At 63.2% G+C, this 19,312-nt stretch overlaps 2 protein-coding genes across 3 annotated transcripts; one reads left to right on the forward strand and one right to left on the reverse strand.

Moving 5' to 3' along the window:
- Nucleotides 1–37: 37 nt before the first annotated feature.
- On the forward strand, nucleotides 38–8,019 carry FAM110A (family with sequence similarity 110 member A). 2 transcript variants are annotated; one of them, XM_064673845.1, is made up of 3 exons: nucleotides 38–170; nucleotides 2,541–3,836; nucleotides 6,194–8,019. In XM_064673845.1, the coding sequence occupies exon 3, from the start codon at nucleotides 6,263–6,265 to the stop codon at nucleotides 7,262–7,264; it is 1,002 nt and encodes a 333-aa protein (XP_064529915.1). In that variant the 5' UTR covers nucleotides 38–170; nucleotides 2,541–3,836; nucleotides 6,194–6,262; the 3' UTR covers nucleotides 7,265–8,019. The 2 variants fall into 2 exon arrangements, with proteins under 2 accessions (XP_064529915.1, XP_064529916.1); XM_064673846.1 differs by lacking the exons at nucleotides 38–170; nucleotides 2,541–3,836 and adding an exon at nucleotides 3,844–5,033.
- Nucleotides 8,020–9,555: 1,536 nt separating this feature from the next.
- ANGPT4 (angiopoietin 4) lies at nucleotides 9,556–18,878 on the reverse strand. The gene is made up of 9 exons (XM_064673827.1): nucleotides 18,124–18,878; nucleotides 13,865–14,014; nucleotides 13,527–13,648; nucleotides 12,975–13,207; nucleotides 12,413–12,528; nucleotides 11,876–11,977; nucleotides 11,632–11,798; nucleotides 10,886–11,016; nucleotides 9,556–10,801 (listed from the first exon to the last, which is right to left on the reverse strand). Exons 1-9 carry the CDS (start codon nucleotides 18,445–18,447, stop codon nucleotides 10,641–10,643), a joined length of 1,506 nt encoding a protein of 501 aa, XP_064529897.1. The 5' UTR covers nucleotides 18,448–18,878; the 3' UTR covers nucleotides 9,556–10,640.
- Between the last annotated feature and the right edge of the window lie 434 nt (nucleotides 18,879–19,312).

A 19,312-nucleotide genomic window follows, 5' to 3' on the forward strand; every position in this document is an offset into this window, starting at 1 on the left:
TGCAGGTGCAAGTGTCTCCCAGTGACGGTTCCTGTCCCCATCGCGGGTCTCTGCGGGGTCTTGGGTTGGCATGGGGCCCTCGGGGACCCCCGAGTGTGGCAGCTGTCCCACCTTGGAACACTGCGGGAACCCAACTGTGAGCCAGCGTATGAACCACTTGCACCAGCCGGGTGAGGAGACAGACTCTAGGTCACCCCCAGCACCACCCCCACCCCCCGTCCCGTCCCAGCACCCACCGCCCCAGGATGCCTCATGGCAGCTCTTCCCCCAGCACCCACCGGGTGTCGCTGGGAGAGCGGGCTGCAGCCCTGCGAAACCTGGAGCTGCCTTCTCCCGCCTGCCTGCCTGCTTCCCTGCTGCCCTCCCTGTCTGCCCTCCCTGACCTGCTTCCCTGCCTGCCCTGCCTGCCTGCCTCTCCCTGTCCCTTCGGGGGCTACTGCTCCTGTGGGAGTACCGATAGCAGCCAGGGCTGTTCAGTGCAGTGGGGACAAGAGTGTCCCCTGGCACTGCAGGGACGGTGGGTGCCCGTGGTGGGGGATGGTCAAAGTTTGAGGTGCTGCTGTGGTTTAACCCCAGCAGGCAGTTTGTCCCCCACCACCACCCCGCAGTTGCTCACTCACATCCCCCGGTGGGATGAGGGACAGAATGGGAAAGGGTAAAAGGGACAAAAGTAGTAGGTGGAGATAAAGTCAGTCTAATATGGAAAGCAAGGATGTCCTACAGTCCAGGGTATCCCTTGGTCAGGGGGGAAGCTGTCCCATCCATGTCCCCTCCCGGTTTCTGTGCACCCCCAGCCCTCTCATTCACTGGTGGGGCAGTGTGAGAAGCAGAAAAGTCTCTCGTACTGTGTGAGCACCGTTCAGCCATAATCCAACACCCCCGGGTTATCAGCTTTCAACACAATCCGCAAACAGTCTCACACTGGCTCCCACGGACAAAATTACCTCTGTCCCACTAAAAAGCAGTACAAAAGCCCAGGGGACCTGGAAGGCAGGGAACAGGTCCAAAGCGCTGGGGGAAACTGGGTGTGGGGAGCTCGAACTGGCCCCGGGGCAGCTGAGGTCGCTGTGTGTCCGTGGGGATGTGGACAGGGAGGGAATGGAGAGGAGACAACAATTGCCCTGTGTTTAATTTGGCAGCACAAAGGAGCAGCGCAGACGGTGGTGAGACCCTTCCCAAGGGCAAACGGCTGCAGGGCAGGGGCAGTGGAGGTGGAGGGGGTGCTAGGTGCGGGACCCCCATGCTGTCCCTTCACACTCCTCACCCAAATCCACCCGACACGTGCTACCTGCCCTGCCTGTGCCTCCTCCGCCCCCTGCCCGTGCCTCCTCCGCCCCCTGCCCGCCCCGCAGCTGAGCCCCCGGCCCCCCGGCCCCTCACCCCTCCACACCCCCAACAGATGCGAGCGAAGGCCCCGGAGGCAGATGGCAACATTTGGTAGCCGAGTGGTCCCTGCCTGCGGGACTTTGCTGGGCTGTGATGACCAACCCTCTGGAAAGCCCCCTCCTCACCAGCCGGGACTGGGGACCCCATTCCAACTGCAGCCAGTGCAGGGCAGGGGGTGCAGCGGGGCTCCCCAGGCTGGGCATGCTGCCCGTGCCATGGGGGTGTCTGGATGGTGGGAGGGCGTGGGAGGATCGGCAGCCCGGGAGAGCAAGGGTCAGTCCTGAAGCTCAGCCCCGGCTAGACTCATCCGCTTCCATCTGGGAGCGGTGGAGACTGTCTGCCTGGGCGGGGGGGGGCTGCTGCTCCCTTCCTGGGGGACAAAGGGGACCCCTTCGCCCCAGAGACCACTGGCCACCACATTTGAGTGGGTGTGACCCCCAGACTTGGGGACCTGCTGGCGGGTTACAGCCGCTGGACCCCCGGCAGCCCCAGCTCCATTTGCATCTCATTTCCATGTGAAAGGAACAGGTCAAGTTGAAAGTTGAAAGGCTGGTGGGGGGCGGCCGGGAAGGGGCCGCTGCCGGAGGTGAGACCCCAACAAAAGGGCCGGATCCCCAGGGCCCAGCGCTCGCCTGGCCACGGGCTGTGGCCACGGCCCCACGGCAGCCGCCATCTGCGGGTCCGTGCCGCCGCCACCGGCCAGACAAAGGCCTCGTGCCCGGCATGTCCCCATCTGTCACCTCCCCGGCTCCTGGCTCCCTGAGCAGAGACCGAGTGGGGACATTCGGGTGCAGGCAGCATCGTTCCCTCTGCCCACGGGGAGCAGGGCGATGCTGGGCACAGCAGGAGCCTCCCCATCACATCCCCATGTCCCTTCTAGAGCGGCTCTGCAGAGCTCTCGCTGGGGAAACTCAGGCAGGAGCAGAGGGTGGTTTGCCCTGGGTTAGGACATGGCAAGGGGCTGAAATAAAACACCAAGAATTAGCACCTACCAAAATTAAGGGGTTGGGAGCTCCCAGCTCTGGGGGCGCCTCTGCATGGGGCTGCCCACACTGCACTGAGCCCCAGTGGGTGCTACAAGGCACCTGCAGCTGCCTTCACCCAGCACTTCCAGGGGGGAATTGGCCTCTGAGTGTGTTTTTGCTCATTTGCAGCTGCACTTACCGTCCAGGAGGTCCTGAGAGTGGCACGGAGGAATGTCTGTGGGAGGTGAGAGCAAAGGCAGTGCCAGTCCCTCTGTTTCCAAACACTGTGCCCCTGTCCCTGGAGCAGCGGTGGAGGTGCTGTACCAGGTGCTGGGGAAGCATTCCTGCAGAAGGTTGCCCTCCCGGAGCATGTCCCGGGATGCTCCTGGGGAGGGCGAGGCACAGGGCGCTGCCTGGCTCCAACGCCCTGCTCCAACGGGCCAGACGTGCCCGGGCAGCTCCAACAGCCTCCTGCCTGCACCCGTGCAGCCTCACAGCTGTGGGGGGATGCAGCCTGAGGGCTCTGCCCTCGCCTACCGACCGGGCAGGGATTTTCCAGCCAAGCCCGTTGTGTGGATCTGAGCTCAGGGCAGCCCTCTGGCTCCCAGACAGCTGTTTACTGCGTGCTTCTCTTGGCTCTTCTCCCTCCACCAGCTCCTTGTGTTGCTCCAAGAGCAGTTTGAACAATGCAGGGCTGTAACTGAGCTCCATGGCGTGGGCCAAATGCTCATTCCCTCTATGCAGAGCTGACTGGAGATGCCAGTACCATGGGGCAGGAGCCACCATGGGGCTGGGATCAGGCCAGTGGGTTCAGGTGGCTGTGGGCTTGGTGACGCTGCTCGAGTGTGTCACCTCTCTTCTTGCTCACCAGATTATTTTCCTACACTTTGGAATTTTTGCTGTCAGGTGCACGGGGAAATAAAGTGAATTTTCCACATCAGAGCAGGCCCTGCCAGCTGGCCATGCTGGTGACACGTGGGGACTCAGGTGACCACGGGAGGGCTGGGAATTTCCCTGTCTCCCTCAAGCCCTGACACAGCATCAGGATCCTCTGCCTGCAGTGGGCAGCGACGTTCAGAAGGGTTTTGGCTTTGTCCATGGGAGCACCTCAGGCCCCATGTGCATCCAGGCTGCCCAGCCGGCACTGCGGGCTGAACCGGCACTTGGAACGTCACCAGGCACTGTCACGCTGCGTGACGCAGCCTGGCATGGAGGAATGCCCCGTGGTTTCGATCCCATGTGAGCGCTGAGCTGCCTTGGAGGGCGTCCTCGCCCGGCACTGACTCAGCAGCAGCCGCCGCACACGGAGCTGCTCCAGTGCCCGCCGGCCGCCGTCCCACAGGGACACGGGGAGGACGTGGCTGGGGAGCAGGAGGTGCGGGGACATTGGGACACCATCGGGACACCCTCGGAAAGAGCACAGGGGGAAGCAGTGCAGCAGTTGATCCGTGCCGAGGAGGCTCCCACGCCGCAGGGCCGATCCAGGTGGGTGGCGGAGGTGGTGCCGGTCCCGTGCCAGTCCTGTGCCAGTCCTGTGCCAGCAGAGTGGGGCTGGGTGAGCTGGTGGGGGGGGAGGTCACAACCGCACACCTCTGGAGCAGCTCCTCCAGGCAGGAGGTGAGCCGGTGTGCCAAGTGAGCCTGATTGGGCTGCCTGGCCCAGGAAGGCAAGGAGCTGGGCCATGCTGGTTATTGCCCAGTGCTCTTGCTGGGCTTGGGGCATGGGATAATGTTGCTGTGTTTTTGGGTCTGTTGGAGGGCGGCTCCGCTCGGCTCACCTTGGCTCGGTGCAGCCCAGCCGTACCAGCACAGCGGCTCAGCACCGCAGGAATGTGGAGCAGCAGGTTGTGCCTAACCTGGCTGTCCGTGCTGGGGAGGGGACCCCACACCAGACACAGGTGACTGCGCTGGGGGACCCTGTGTCCTCATCCCTGTGCCCCAACAGCCACCCTCGGCTTGGCCCCAGGGCTGAGTGTCTGGCACTGAGCTGGGCTCCAGTGCTCAACATGGGGACATTTTCCTCCTTCACCTTGCTTGGGGGGCACATTTGCAGCCAAGGAACTTTCCCTGTGCTGGGCATAGGCACGAGGGCAGCAGGGCTGGGGCCATTGGCACAGGGTCTGGGCAGTGCTGGACCCGAGGGGTGCTGCAGAGGGCTGCAGAAAGCTGCTCCAGGGAGGACACAGGAAGATTTGTGCTGGTGCTGGGACCATCCCCAGCTGTCACCATGCCTGACCGCCCCCCTGCAGACACTTTCCAGGTCAGGAGGCAGTGTGTCCCCCCAGGCAGGGCACGAGTACGGGGACAGAGACAGCCATCCTCCCCCAGGCCTCTCGCCTGTCACAGCGTGTCAGGCGGATGCACCGTGTGCTGTGCAGGGACCCTGCTGGGGTGCAGATTCTGGGGGGGCTGGGGCTGACACACTGTAACCCCTGGGCTGGCAGGGGGTGCAGACATGGCTCAGCCGTGGCTCAGCCATGGCTCAGCCATGGCTCGGCGGGGCTCTGGGTGCCGGGGCTGACTCCTGCCGCCTGCGGCCAGAGCTGGGACAGGATCTGGGCTGCACCCAGGAAGTTTGTGCAGGGAGGTGAGCGGGTGACGTGAAGGTTGCCTGCTCGGGGCTGCTGTGAGAGCGAGTGGGGCCACAGCACACTGGTGCCCATCATACCCACCACTGCTCCCGGTGAGTGCTGGGGCTTGCTCTCTCACCTCCTCAGGGCTCAGCAGTGCCCCAAATCAGGACCCCCAGGGGAGATCTCAGAGCAGCTCGGGAAGGGGCTTGGGGGAGGAGGTCTGAGCCATGTGTCCCCCTTCATGCCCTGACACTGCCTGAGCTTCTCTGGGAATTGAGACCCTTCCAGGTGTGCCCACCCCTGGGCCGGGGGCTGCAGAGGGGTGCAGGGCTGGTTTCGGTGTGCCCCTCCTTCCTGCTGTGGGCGGGCACGGTGCCTCTGCCTTGTGGCAGCGGCTGCACTTGTTGGGGTTGGCAGGGGCCCAAGGACACGGGGTGCGCGGGGCCCCATGCTGCTCCCAGCACACTGTGGCTGGGGAAGCACTGGTGGAAACCCCCACCCAAACTTTCCAAGGAGCTCCAGGATGGGAGCAGTGAGTCTGTGAGCTTGCAAGGGCAGCCACGGAGCTTGCAAGAGGGCCTAGAGCTGAGGGAACAGCAGAGAGAGTGGAGCACCGATTCCCCCAGCCTGGCAGGGTGGTGCGTGATGGAACCCCGGGCATGGGGGAGGCACTCCTGGAAGGGTCTCCAGCAATGCACCCCTCGGCATGGGTGATGTAAAGATGTGGGTGATTGCATCCCTGGAAGCAATCAGTGCTCCCTTAGGAGCAGGCGATGCACCCCTGGGAGAAATCAGTGCTCCTCTGGGAGTGGGTGATTGATTCCTGGGTGCAGGAAATGCACCCCTTGATGTGGGTGATGCACCCCCTGGGCACATTCAGTGCGCCTCTTGATGCAGACCGTGCATCCCCGGGCATATGCGATGCCGGCAGAGCATCGCTGAGGGGTGCTGGGCTCTCCCCGCCCCACTCGCTCCCCAGGGTGCCCCTCGCCGGGGCCGGCCCCATTGGCCCCGGTGCGGTTTGAAGCAGGCGTGCGGCGCGGATTGGCCGGGGGACGTGTCGGGGAGGCTCGGCGGCGGTGGAGGCGTGGTGTCCGCCTTCAAATAGGCAGCCCGGGGCCGGCGGCGCAGACAGTGCAGCACCGCACAGCCCGGGCAGCCTTTGTCTGCCGCGGGGCCGGGGCGCGGGCAGGGGCAGCATCGCGGGCAGGGGCAGCATCGCGGGCAGGGGCAGCATCGCCGCCGCGCTCACTCCGGTCCCTCTTCGCAGCCGACGGCACGTGAGCCCCTCGCTGCCCGTGGCGGCCGCCCACCCCCCGTCCCGGTGCCGGCACGGAGGATGCCCGTCGAGGCGCTGCAAGCCGGCGACACCATGAAGGGGGTGACGGTGACAGCGCCTTTCACCTCGGTCATGCCCGTCCGCATCCTCCGCAAGGGCCCCGCGTATTTCCGCCGGCACGCCGAGCCGGGGGCCGGGAAGCCCAGCGCAGTGGAGAGGCTGGAGGCCGACAAGGCCAAGTACGTGAAGAGTCAGCGGGTCGCCAGCACCAAGCAGGAGCCGGTGAAGCCACTGCTGCTCAAGCAGCCCCTCTTCACGCCGGGGGTGCGCCGGGCTGCGCTCACCCCCAGCCGCAGGGCACCCGCGGGACCGCGCCGCGCCGAGGCTGCCAGCCCGAAGACCTCCCTTGACCTGGAGATCCTCAACAACCTCATCAACCTCTGTGACAGCCCCTTCCCTAAGGCTGAGAGCCCGCTGGGCAGGGAGTGCAGGTGGCGGGCAGAGGTGCCGGTGGCGGAGGGGCCTGGCAAGCTGCCGGAGAGCCCCACCACCACCAGGCCCCCCGGCAGCGTGGCCGTGCGGAGGGTGGACGTCCGTCCCTGTGGAGCTCCGAGGAGCCCAGTGACACCGGTGCCCGCGTCCCCCGTCCCAGGTGGGCTGCCTGTGACCCCATCCCGGAGCTCACCCGCCCGCCCCGAGAGCGCCCGCCGGCAGCCGCTGCTGCACCGCTCCAAGTCGGACCTGAGCGACCGGCTCTCACGGGCCACCGCCGACCTGGAGCGCTTCTTCAACTACTGCGGCCTCGACCCCGAGGAGATGCAGGACATGGGGGCCGAGCGCTTCGCCCGTGCCAGCTCCGACATTGTGTCCCTCAAGTTCCACAGCGTGAGCACGGCCAGCTCGGAGGGCGGGCGCTCCCCACCAAGCGCTGCCACACCGGAGGGGCGACCGGCCGAGCGTGTGCCCTACGGCATCTCTGTCATCGAGCGCAACGCCCGTGTCATCAAGTGGCTCTATGGGCTGCGCCAGGCCAGGGAGCCCCAGCAGGTCTCCGACGTGTAGCAGTGCTGTGGTGGGCACTGGAGATGGGTTGCTTGCAAGCGGGCTATGTTGGATGGGGACAGAGCACAGACTGTGCCCTGGGAGGAGCAGGGACCTCTTGCCTGTGACAGGACTCTTGAACTCAGCCCCCCCTGTGCCACAGCACCACTGGCCCGATGTAGTGGCTGGCCATCCATCGTCAGAGCCCTCTGCCAGCACTGAAGAATCAGGCCCCTGCCAGCCCGCGGGAAGGCAGAGGATACTGTGTGTCCCTGGGTGTGTGGCTGGTCCCCAAACCCCATGGAACCTCATGTGTGGCTGCCCTGCCTGCACTGCTGGCAGTTCTTGCCTGCTGTGCTCCTCACCAACACCCATGGGTGGGGTGCAAGGGGCTGGTTCCCCCCTGCACAGAGCAGGGACACAGCCCTGGGGAAGGAGCTGCCTCTCTGCAGCCTCCACCGAGGGGATCCCACTGCCTGGGGTGGGGGTTGTATCCTGGTGGCCCTGTCTTACTGCTGAAGGTCTGGGAGAAGCCGGGTGCTTCAGGGGACAAACCTGATCCCCTGCTTGGAGCCGCCCAGGGCTGTGTGTGTGTGTGAGTGGCTGCGGGTGCCTGTGTCCCCCCTCGGCTGCCAGTGGGTGTGCGGCCCCCACCATGCTGGGCCTGGTATTTATGAAGACAAGAGTTCCTCTTTTCTACTGTTTTTCCCAATGTTTGATCTGTAAATAATAATAATGGTAATGCAGCCAGGTTTATTAAATGTCTGTGTTTTGGAGGCTGTGCATTGTCTCTCGAGGCGGTGGAGGTTGGGATGGGGTAGGGACCCTTAGAGTGCCTGCGGATCTGCAGGACTGGGGGTGCTGAGCGGGTGGGTGCTGGCAGGAGCGATGGGTGCCGTGCCGTGGCGTGCCAGCGCGGGGCCCGGCGGGTACGGCAGGGCGGCGGTTGGGTCTGGCAGGTCCCGGCAGAGCCCCAGTCAGTGGGATTCCCCTCTGTGCCATGCAGCCCTCCCCTGCCTCCTTGCCTCTCTCCAGCAAAGCTTGGCTGGGTCCTGGCTCCCCCGAGACTGGGAGATGGGGGTGGTGATAGTGGAGACCTCCCAGTCGGGCTGGGATGAAAGTTGGTGCAGGGAGTGCTTTGAAGATGAAAAACACCTGTGTGTTCTCCCAGGGCAGCCTCGCATGGCCGGGGCAGCACCGGGGGCCCCCTTGACTGGGGCCTCCGCCCAGCACTTGGAGGCCCCAAAAGAGCCCCCATGAAGAAGCATTTCCCACCCCAGCCCAACTCCTGCATTGCACATGTCCACCCAGATCTGCTGCCTGGGGAGCAGGATCCATCCAGCTCCTGCTGAGGTATTGGCAGGTCTGAGTGTTGGGGATGTGGAGAGCAGGATGTTGTGGCAGGACACGGTGACAGGACACGGTGACCGGATGGCATCTGGCTGTGAGTCAGCCTGATGAAGTGCTCTGGGGAAGACACACATACCCAGGAGATCCTTAATGATGGCACATGGGGCACCAGGTGTCTCCCTGGGGAAAACACCCCGGAAATCAGAGGGGGACAGGGACCCCAGGCACCCACTCGGGGACAGCCTTTGCCCTTGGGGAAATCTCTGAGGGAACCGGATCCCCACTGGTGACTGGGACCGGCTGTGCTGCTGGATTCCTCAGCCTGGTGTGTCCCAGGGCTTGGTCTAAATTTGCTGCTATGGCTAAGGAGAAGGGGGGGAATGGGCCAAGAAGCCACATGTCCCCCAGGCACTGCCTGTCCTCGGTGTGGCTCCGCTGCCCCATGTCCTGCATGGCCGGGGCCTGATGTGGCTGCCCAAAGCCCTGTGTGCTCATGTGTGCAGGCATGATCCTGTGCACGCATGTCCAAGGGTATGTGCATGTCCACATGCACGTGTTTGTGTGCATGATTTCCGTGTGCATGCAGATGCACGGACAGCAGCAGCCGTGTTCCCGAGGCAGGAGTCTCCATCTGACCTGGCACCCATGGGACTGCCAGCATGAAACCCCGGCACAGACACGTCCAGGAGCATGTGCCCCCCTGGAATGCCCCCCTGTCGTGTGTCCCTGCTGGGGACAGCAGGACAGCCCTGTGCTCCCTATCGCTTTCCCTGGCAGCTGCCTCCCAGTAGCTCCGGTTTCATGGGGAGTGCAGCTGAGCCTGTCGGTTATTTCCAGGGAGGAGGGGAAATGCCCATCACTGTCACCTCCCGCAAGCCAAGATCTCCCATGGGTGCCCCATGCGCAGGCAGGAGGTGCAGGCAGCCAGCCAGGACAGAAGGAAAACCGGCAGCACCGCCCCCTGTGTTTTCCATTTTTTAATTATTCCCCACTGATGAGCATCTTCTGGAAGCGCCAACGACGTCACGTGCTTTAATCAGTGTTAATTAGCGGGTGCCTCGGGACAGAGATGAGGGGAGGCAGCAGGAGCCCCCCCACTGCTGCGTGCACAGCCAGTGCCAGTGCCAGTGCCAGTGCCAGCACCCACCACTTCCCACCCCCAGCCCCATCTTAAACTGCAGCCCCCTCCCCACCTGTGACCTCCAGACCCATCCTGGCTATCCTGGGGCTCTGCCAGCCCCCTGCCAGTGCAGTGTCTGCTCCCAGTGAGTGCCTTCCAGCACTGGGCCATCAGCCATCCCAGGACTGGGCCCCCTGAGGGTCCCCACAGGCACCCCCTGCTCTTCTTGTCCTCTCTGGTGACCGGCCCCATCCTGTGAGGAGCAGTGCCTGTCCTGCCATGCAGGAAGACAGTGGCTTGAGCTACATTCGGAAGGGGACAGCCTATGTCCCCCTGCATGGCTGTGCCTGGGCAGGAGGGGATGGTGGGATGCCACCAGCCCTGGTACTTGTGAAGATCTCTGTCCTACCCAGCTCCTCTAATCCTACAGGAAAGCAGGATGGTGAGGGCTTTACAATGACCAAAATCAGTGAAAAGGCAAAGCTCCCACCATGCCTTGGAGCCCTTCTGAGTGCACAGTGGTCCCAGAGGCTCTCATCACTGGGGGTGGGGGGCTCTTGGACCCCTGTCCCCAGGGCAAACCCCTGAGTCCCAGCAGAAGTCTGTGGAGAGAAGCTGAGGCGAGATCAGGGGGTTTCCATGTGCTGGAGCCCACTTCAGCCAGGCTGGCTTTGTCTCATGGCAGGGCCCCCAGGCCAGCTCCTGCAGCACCAGCACCCCTCACCCGTGCCCCCAGTCCCTCCAGCATGGCCATGGTGACACTGCAGGCATCTGGAAAATTGGATAAACAAGAGCGAAAAAAAATTACTGGTGGAAAAGGTTCCCTGCAGTGGCCAGGGGGGTCTTGGTATCCCTCAACCATCCCTTGTCCTGGGCTTTTCCCTCTGTGCTGGCACCGGTCTCAGTGCCGCCCCAACTGCCGGCACATTAGAAGCTGGTGGGTCGGATCATCATGCGAGTGCCCTTCAGGGAGTAGCTGGGCCCCTGGAAGTGGTGCCAGCGGATGCCGTTGAGCTTGCGGATGTTGTTCCGGGCTGGGTAGTAGATGCCGTTCAGGTTGGAGAGGCCACAGGCATCGAACCACCATCCTGCAGGGAGGGAGCAGGGAGGGAGGGTGGCATCGTGATCGGGCACCCCGAGGTGCTGCGTGGGGGTCCCCCCGCTCCACTCACCTCCCGAGAGCATCTGGGCACACTTGCAGAGGCAGTTGTCGTTGTCGGCATCGCGGGTGCTGAACTGGGTGCCCTGCAGGGCCAGGCCACTCTGCTGCCCGGCCGTGCCACTGTAGTCCTGCAGTGACAGCCTGCGCCCAGCAGGAGCACAGTCACCGTCACTGCCGGCTGCTGGGGGGTCACAGAGCCCCCCAGCCCTGCTCGGGGAAGCCGTGGATGCCACGAGTGGAGCACAGCATGGAGGGATGCAGGCAGAGATCCTGCAGATCCAGCTTGGTGGGGTCCCCGAGGGTGAAGGCTGTGCTATGCTGGGGCAGAGAGGACTCCCCTCCAATCTCCTCCAGTCCTCTTTGCTGGGGGTCAGCTTGGTGCATGCATGGGATGGATGGTGCAGGAGATCTCCAGGGCCTGGTCCCACTTCCAGCCCAGCAGGGAAGCCCCCATCTGCCGGCCACCCTCCGTGGCCAGGAGCACACAGTCATGGCAATCTGGACATCATTAGCCCTAGACACAGGCAGCCTGGGGATGCCTGGCACCCCCAGGAGTGTGTGGGGACCATGGCTGTGTGACCCCACTTGCCCAAGCAGTGACCTTCAGCGCAAGCTGTTGCCCGGGATAGGAACTCCCTCTGGGATAGCAAATCCCGCTGCCTTGATGCAATTCTATACATTAAAAATCTACTTCTCAGGAGTCCAGGAAGAGAAGAAAGAGCACGGGGTGGCCACCTCCACAGTGCTCTCTCCTACCTGTAAAGCTGCCGCTCACTTCCCAGCTGGAATTTCCCGTACTGGGCATACACCTGTCCGCCCTCCCAGTCCTGCAGCTCCACTCGCAGGGTGTAGGGCACCCGGCTTGTCAGCAGGTGCACGGCCTCGTTACCCAGCCAGTACTCCCCTGCTGCATCCCCGAAGCCCTGGGGAACGCAGGGTGGGTGAGTGCAGGGTGCCCTGGGTGCCCCCAGGGTGCCCCCCTCCCCAGGTGGGCACAGACCTGCTTGTACTCCCTCCAGCTCCTCTGGAAGCTGAGGCTGCCGTTGGCACGAAGCTGGATGACAGTCCAGCCCCCTTGGTCTGTCTCCATGTCACAGTATGCCTGTAGAGGGGAGAGGGGGGACGGGCTGGGGTTGGCTTGGAGTGGGCAGTCAGGTGCATCCCCCAGTGGGCCGGGCAGTTTGGTGTGGGCACTCCATGGGTGCCAGGGCTTGCTGAGGGTCTGTCAGGCATGTGCTGTGCCCAGTGCCTGGCTGGGGGGTCTCTCCTCCCTCCATGGCTGTGGGCAGGGGCTGGGGCATGGTGTTCACAGGTCAGGTTGCCTTTAAAATCAATTTTTTCCCTCCATCTGGAAGGTTGTGCCAGCCCTGCCTTTATTGGGTGGGTGCTGCCTTCAGCCCTGAACAGCCCCTGGGGCCAGACAGACAACTGCCCTGGGATGTGCCATACAACAGGGATACCCACTCTGGTCTGGGTGGCACTGGGGTGTGCAGCACCCTGGGGTGCTGCAGAGGTGCCCTCTCCAGGCTGTGCTCACCTTTTTGGGCTCACTGAGGTTGGCGATGTGCAAGGTGTACACGCCGCTGGTGCGGATGCCTGCCCGGCGCACCTCGGCACAGTCCTGGAATTGCTGCTCCTGCCCAGGTGACATGGCTGTGGCAGAAGGGACAGTGAGATGACAGAAACCCTGCCAGCCCCACAGCCCTGCCTGGTTTTGCTCCTCTTCCCTCTTCCTTTGGATTCTTTTGTGCCCACAGACTATTTTTCTTCCTTCTGCGCCATCTCCCAAGGGCTGGGCAAGGCAGTTGTGCCACCAGGGCCACTGCCAGCCTAACCCTGGGGGTTTTCCATGGACACTGCCCCTGGGGGCTCCAAGCTGCTTCTTGGATGCAATGAGTAGCCCATTTTCTAGTGGAAGGTTGGAACAAGACGAGCTTTAAGGTCCTTTCCAACCCAAACTATTCTGTAATCCTGTGACTCTTGGGGTGAAATCACTCAAGCTGAGCTGAGCACAGGGGTATCCTGGCACCCTCCTGAGAGGGGAAGATGTTCTCCCACCGCCTGCACCCTGCCCACACCCTGCCCCACACCCTGCTCACCTCTGCCCTGGGAGACGAGGTGCACCAGGCTCTGCACGGACTGGAGGAGCTGGAGCTGCTGGCGCTGGAGCAGGCTGGTGTTGGCACTGGCAGCCAGCAGCATCTTTTCCAGCTCCTCGATGGTGCCACTCTGCCGGATCAGCAGCTGCTGCAGCTTCTCCTTCTCCAAGTGGGCCCCTGCCAGCTCTGCCTGCTGCTTCGTCTCCATCTCCAGCACCCGCACTTCCAGGATGCTGGGAGGGGGATGCAGCGGTGATGGGGATGGCAGAGTGGACCCAGCCCCAGCTGCAGTGTCCTGGCATGCCTGTGGGGACCCATTGCTGTCCCTATCCCCTGCTGCACACACTGAATCTCACCCCCACCTCTGGGATGGGCCCAGTCAGGGGAACCCAAGGCCCAAGGGGCCATTCGGGGGCTGTGCAACCCCTCAGGGACCCCAGCCAGTACCTGGAGGGGTTCAAGTCCCCTGAAAGTGCAGTGTGAGGTGGGAGACACCAGCCTCCCTGTGGGGTTCAAAGGCTGTGGGGATCTCTGAGCCAACCCAACCCCTACTTGTTCCTGTTCTGCAGCTTGTGGATCTCGTTGGTCTGCAGCAGCAGCTGCTTCTCCAGCTTGGTGGTGGACAGGGAATTCTCCTGGAGTTGCATCTCGATGCGCCAAGTCTGATTCAGCACCTGCCTCAGGAGCAGAGGGAAGTGTTGGCATCAGCAGCCAGGGCCTCACCACACCCCCGATGTCACCAGGCTGGCAAGCCCCTGGCACACAGCCCTGGCACCTCTGGCACTGGTACACTCAACCCTGTGTCACCTCGGGGAATCGCCCCACTTTTATCAGCAGACAAACAGTGCCACCCACCACGGTCTCAGGGTGGTGGGGACGTGGGGACACACCTGGGCCTCCACGTCGGTAAGCTTGCGGCTCTGCTCGGCGCTGCGGTTGAGGAGGGAGCTGCCGATCTCCAGCACGGTGGCCGTCTGGTTCTGCGTCTGCCGCAGCTCCGCCACCTCCGGCTTCATGCTGCCCTGGATGTAGCTCTCCAGCTGTGGAGGGGAGTGGCCATGCACTGGGTCATTTGGGCACCTCACCAGGTCCTGTCTTGGCGCCCTGGCCGAGCCTGGCACTGCTGGGTACAGCCTGAGGCACAGCCCTGTGTGCTTCAGCCCGGCAGGACCCACCCTGGGGCCCTTTGAAATTTATCAGAGGGCAGAGCGAGCTGAGCTGCTGCAGGGGAGCCCCCTCAGGCCTTGGCTGCCAAGATCCCTGGGCTGCGGTGCCAGCTGGGACCTGGCACAGGCCTGTGTGTGCCCAGGTGTGCTGGCAAGCTGGGGCTGATGCCCAGGTGGGGTGGCTCGTGCCAAGCAGCCGGGCAAGAAGTGGCTGGTTTTGGCATTGGCACTGGCATTGGCATCAACTGCCAGCCCCCAACCACTGGTTTCCCAGGGCTGGGGAAGTGGAGGGTGGGAGGCCACCATGGGCCGGGGAAAGTGGCTGTCCGGCATTTGGTGCTGCCCCACCACGGGGAAGCACTCAGGGCTGGGAAGGAGCTGGCTGTCGACACAGCTCGGACGCAGCTGAGATGACGCTTCCGCTTTCCCAGCCCGCGGGGGAGCCGCCTTTCCCAAAGGCTTTGCTATTTCTGGACACTCTGCCATGAGGTTCCCATTCAGCCCCTCCCCAGGGCGATGGCCTCGATGGGGGCACAGTCCCTCGGCGGGGGCCGCAGGGAGCGGAAGGGGCCGCGCTGCCGCCCACGCTGGGAAAGCAGCCCCCGAGAGCAGGGGGACGGGGCTGCCCAGCTTCCTGCACCTCACAGATCCCACTGTCTCTGCACTGCCCAGATCCTGCTTCCCTGCCTGAGCTCCCCAGCGATGCAGGGAGAGCCCCACGTCCCGCTTCATCTCGTGGGGTTGTGGACCAGAATCGGCAAGGTTGGGATGCTACTTCCTGGGCGGCGTGGCAAGCAGGCAGTGGTGCCGGGATGCTCTGCACCATGGCGGGAATGCAGCAGTGCCGGGATGCTCGGCTTGGTGGCAGAGGGCTCTGCACTTGTTTGGCATGACAAAATCCCGCTGCCAGCGGCAGGGCCCCCTTCCCTTCTCCCCAGCACCAGGCAGTGGCAAAACCATCACCCCACCACGAGCAGTCGTGGAGGGGCGGGAGGGTCTCGGGGCAGGAGGGTCTCAGGGCTGGGTGTCCCAGCCAGCATTGCCTGCACCCGCTTCCCTGGGGATTTTGCTTCGCAGAAATGTGCTCTCGGGGAGGAAGCAGGGAAAGGTCGGAGAGCCGCGTCTGGAAAACATTTCCCCGAGCTGAGGGATTGCTGGAGAGTTTCCCTTTAACCACGTCGTTAATCTTGTTGCTTCACAGGGCTCAGGGAGGCCTTTTCTCCCTCTCAGTCTTGCTTTTTGACTTTTTTTTTTTTTTTAAATAAACATATCTGCAAGCTGAGGGCAGAACATACCCATGGAAAAGGTCAGGCTGGCACAGCGAGGGCTAAGAGCCCCAGAGAGGGAGCCCTGGATCCTGGCCCCCATCCCTGGATCCAGCTCCCTTGGAGCTGGAGTGGGACAGAGTGTCCCCTGCCATGGGTGTCACAGGGGACACGAGTGGGACAGGCTGTGTGCTGTGGACAGGCAATCTGGGATTGTCCTCCCCTCACCTCATGGGGCTCCCCTGAGCTCAGAAGGTCCCACCAGACTAATTCCTCCACCGTAAAAGCAAAACAGTAGGGGGACAAACTGTCGTGCTGTGGATCACCCCAAAGAGCTGCCCTGGAGCAGAAGGAACCCCAGTCACCCTCTGCCCCTATGCCAAGATCCTGTTGGCCATGGCTGCATGATCCTGTGCTGTCTTCTTGCAGCCACATCCCTCACCAATTCCTGTCCCTGTCCCTCACCTGTCCCTGCCCTGGCATTTCTAAGCATCCCGAAAGCACTGGCTGGGGGATCCCTGAACCAGAAGTGGAGGGATAGACCCCACCTGCTGCTCACATCCCTGCACCCATCCCAGCATGAGCAGCACCAGCCCCTGCTGCCCCAGAGCTGCCAAACTGCCACTGCCCCACAGGGGACCCTATCCCACCCTGAGCCCACCCAGGCCCAGTGGCACCATCAAATGTTTGTGTTTGAACTAAAATTAATTCCTCCTGAAACAGGGGCAGCCAACGTGTCCCTGTGTGCTGGGTCCTTGTCACGTCCGTGTGTCCTACAGCCACGGGGGCCTGCACAGGGGGAGGTTGGACCAGCCCCCCAGTGCCATGGATGGGGTTCCTGGAGGAGGCTGGTGCTGGGGCTGCTGGGAAGCCCTGTTGGGTCTCAGGGGACCTTCAAATTCCTCATCACCCTGCAGGGCTCCCCATGCCAGGGCAGAGCAGACAGGGATGCGATGTTGTTTACGATCTGTCCCTGAACCCGATGCCTCCTTTGAGCCCTGGTTTGTTTGTTCAGGGCTGGAGTTCGACCAAAACAAGCCTCATTGGGCAGCTCCACTGAAATTCGGGAAGCCAGGGAACAACAGAAAAAAACATAGCTGTAAGCTGCCTCTAAAAGGAGAGAGCTGTGCTGCAAGATGGGGTGGGATGGGGTGGGATAGGGTGGGATGGGATGGATGCTTGTGATGGGATGGAATGGGGTGGGATGTTCGTGATGGCATGGATGGATAGAACAGGATGGGACCCAGCGCCCCACTGGGGCTGGGGTGAGGGGACACTGCTGCCACAGCTGCCCAGAGGTGCAGCCCCACACTGGGGCAGCAGCTGTGGTGGGACTCCTGGCTCTCTGTCTTGTTCGACCATGTCCAAAGGCTGCCCTCACCGCGGGAGAAGCTCAGAACAGGGCTGGACACACAGGGCACAAAGACACCATGGCACAGGGACAGCAAGGCAGATACCCCAGGGCACAGGGACCCCAGGGCTGCGTGTGCCCAGCAGACCCAGCAGGTCCCACAGTGATGGAGATTCAGTGCCACTGGGTTGTCGCTGGCCCTGCTGATCCATCTGCAACCCCCTGGGCTGGTTTCCAGCAGAGCCATGGTTCAGCGTTTTCCCAGCTTTTGAGGAATTTGTCCTCTAGGATGGGACAAGGAACAACCCTGCACGTCTCTGCTGCCCACCCTGTCCCCCACACCCGGGGTGGCTACCAGAACAGTGTGGCTAGCACAGGTCACCTCCAGGACCCCCACTCAGTGTGTTGGCCCCATCCCCATCCCCAAGTGCTGCAGGGGCTCAGCACACACCTCAGCTGGGGCATCACCCAGGAAATGAGGCTGCAGAGGCACATCAGTGGGACACCTCTTGCGCCCCAGTGGGACACCACAGGACATTGGATGTGGCTCTGCTGAGTCGGTGACAGCTGGGGACAAGCCACTTCCCCTCTTAACAGCTCAGGCACCCAGGCACTCAGGCGTGGGGCGCAGGGCTTAGGGGCCCCCCAAGAGGTGTCCCCTGGGATGAGCTATTCCTGGGTCTGACGCAGGCAGCTGTGCTCGGCTGATGGGGGCTTCAGAAAGGAAATGCTGCTTCCTGTCTCAGGCATTGGGGATGGGGGTAGGGGAGGGAAACCCTGTGGGTACACAGCCCCTCTGATGTGGCATCCCACTGCCCCTACCCTGCACTCTCCCATGGGTCACAGGGCCGCCCAGGAGCCACAGGTACTGCACAAAGTCTCACCGAGTGCTGGGAGCTTTGGCAAAACCCACAGGAGGGAAAACGATGAATCTGGAGAGATTTTGGTGGCCTCTGCCCTTAGGTCCCTCACTCTGCCACCAGCCAAACCCCTTCCTAATATCCTGACCCAGAATGAGGAATACTGAGCTCCAAGAGGTGTCTGGCATGGCTAACCTAGCTAGGACCCCAAGGAGCCCTGTGGCAGGAATGGACAGGGAATACAGCCTCAGTGGGATGAGATCTGGGTGAGTGATCTGCAGCTCCCATCCCCTCCACGCAGACAGTGCCTGACAGCAGCTGCACATCTGCAGGGAAAAGCTGACCTGGCCGCTCAGGTGCACATAGTCCCAAATGTCTCCAGCTGTGCCGCCGGCAGGCAGGGAGCTGGAGCAGAAAGTGGCATGGGGATGGTGCACGTGTGGGTGCTGGACACAGACCCCTGCCCACACCACCCTGCTGCCCGTGCCCCCACACCCCACCTCCTACCTTCAGCAGCCACTGGGTGCTGTTCTCCAGGATCCTCTCGAGGTGCTGCAGGCGCTGGGCAGCCCCATGCCCGGCATGTGCGGTGCCTGCCGGCGAGTCCCGCTGCAGCAACACGTTGGCCGGGCCAGGGGCAGGACCGGGGGAGGCCGGGCAGGGCAGCGGGTCAGCCTCGGGCAGCACGAAGGTGTAGCTGCAGTGCCCGTGCTGCACTCGGTGGTAGCGCCGGCGCCCGCCCCCGTCCAGCGCCCGGCGCTGGGCTCTGGTGGCACACAGAGCTGTCGTGGCACAGGCCAGGGCCACGAGGCCAAGGCGGAGCGCCCACATGGCACAGAGGTCCCCACGGTGCCGGGGTGCCACGGCAGGGAAGGCGCCGGCAGTTTGCTCTGTGCCGGGGTGGGTCAGTGGGCGCTCGCCGCCGCCGCGTCGAGCCGAGGAGATTTCGGCATTTCCTCCCTCTGAGCCGGCGCTGGCCGCCGCGGCCTTTTATCACCAGCCCTCGCAGGGGGAGAGGGGAGGGAAAAAAAAGAAAAACAAAGGGAAAAATCTGTTTAAAAACAATACTTCTATCTTTTTTCTCTCCTCTGAGTCCACTCTGGGGAGATCAAGTTTCACACGTGATCTATAAATGTCTCTCGCGCACAAACACACACACACACACACACACACACTCTCGCACACGCAGCCCCCGTTCCTCCCCCAGCTGTTCTCTGCACAGCTCATTGCACCTCCCGGGGTGGGCAGCGCCGTGGCAGCACCGAGCCCTCCCACCCTCCGGCCCTGCACCCGGTGAAACCCCCAATCAGCACCCGCTGGGACCTGCCACCCCCCGCCCTCCCTATCCCGGGGAGCACAGCTCCCCCCCCATGTCCCGGCTATTTATAATGCCAGCAGGAACCAGGCCTGGATTTGGCTGCTCAGCCACGGGATCAGCCCGTGGGGACCAGGATGGGGGGCTGTGTCCCAGGCAGAGCTTGGCAGGACACAACCAGACAGTGCGTGGGGTTTGGGGTGCCCACCTCGCAGTCTGGGGGTCCACTGGGTGCTGATGGGCTCCCACCAGAATTGGGGGTCACCACGTCTGCCAGCCCACGTGGTGGGATAGATCTAGAATGTGTTCCCCAGGAGGGGGCAATCCCAGTGTTGGGGACAGGCTGCCAAGGGGATATCCGAGCATCACAGGAGAGGGGAA

The sequence above is a fragment of the Pseudopipra pipra genome, chromosome 17 (assembly GCF_036250125.1).
Source record: "Pseudopipra pipra isolate bDixPip1 chromosome 17, bDixPip1.hap1, whole genome shotgun sequence".
NCBI classification, from domain to species: domain Eukaryota; kingdom Metazoa; phylum Chordata; class Aves; order Passeriformes; family Pipridae; genus Pseudopipra; species Pseudopipra pipra.

Bases quoted from the DNA above. Each gene is read 5' to 3' on its own strand.
- ANGPT4 (XM_064673827.1), bottom strand. From the start codon at position 18,447: ATGTGGGCGCTCCGCCTTGGCCTCGTGGCCCTGGCCTGTGCCACGACA. The intron at 11,799-11,875 runs GTCTGTGCCCAC...TGCGTTCCCCAG, and splicing joins GCTGGAGGGAGTACAAGCAG to GGCTTCGGGGATGCAGCAGG. The intron at 10,802-10,885 runs GTGAGTGGAGCG...CCCTCCCTGCAG, and splicing joins TGCCCAGATGCTCTCGGGAG to GATGGTGGTTCGATGCCTGT.
- FAM110A (XM_064673845.1), top strand. From the start codon at position 6,263: ATGCCCGTCGAGGCGCTGCAAGCCGGCGACACCATGAAGGGGGTGACG.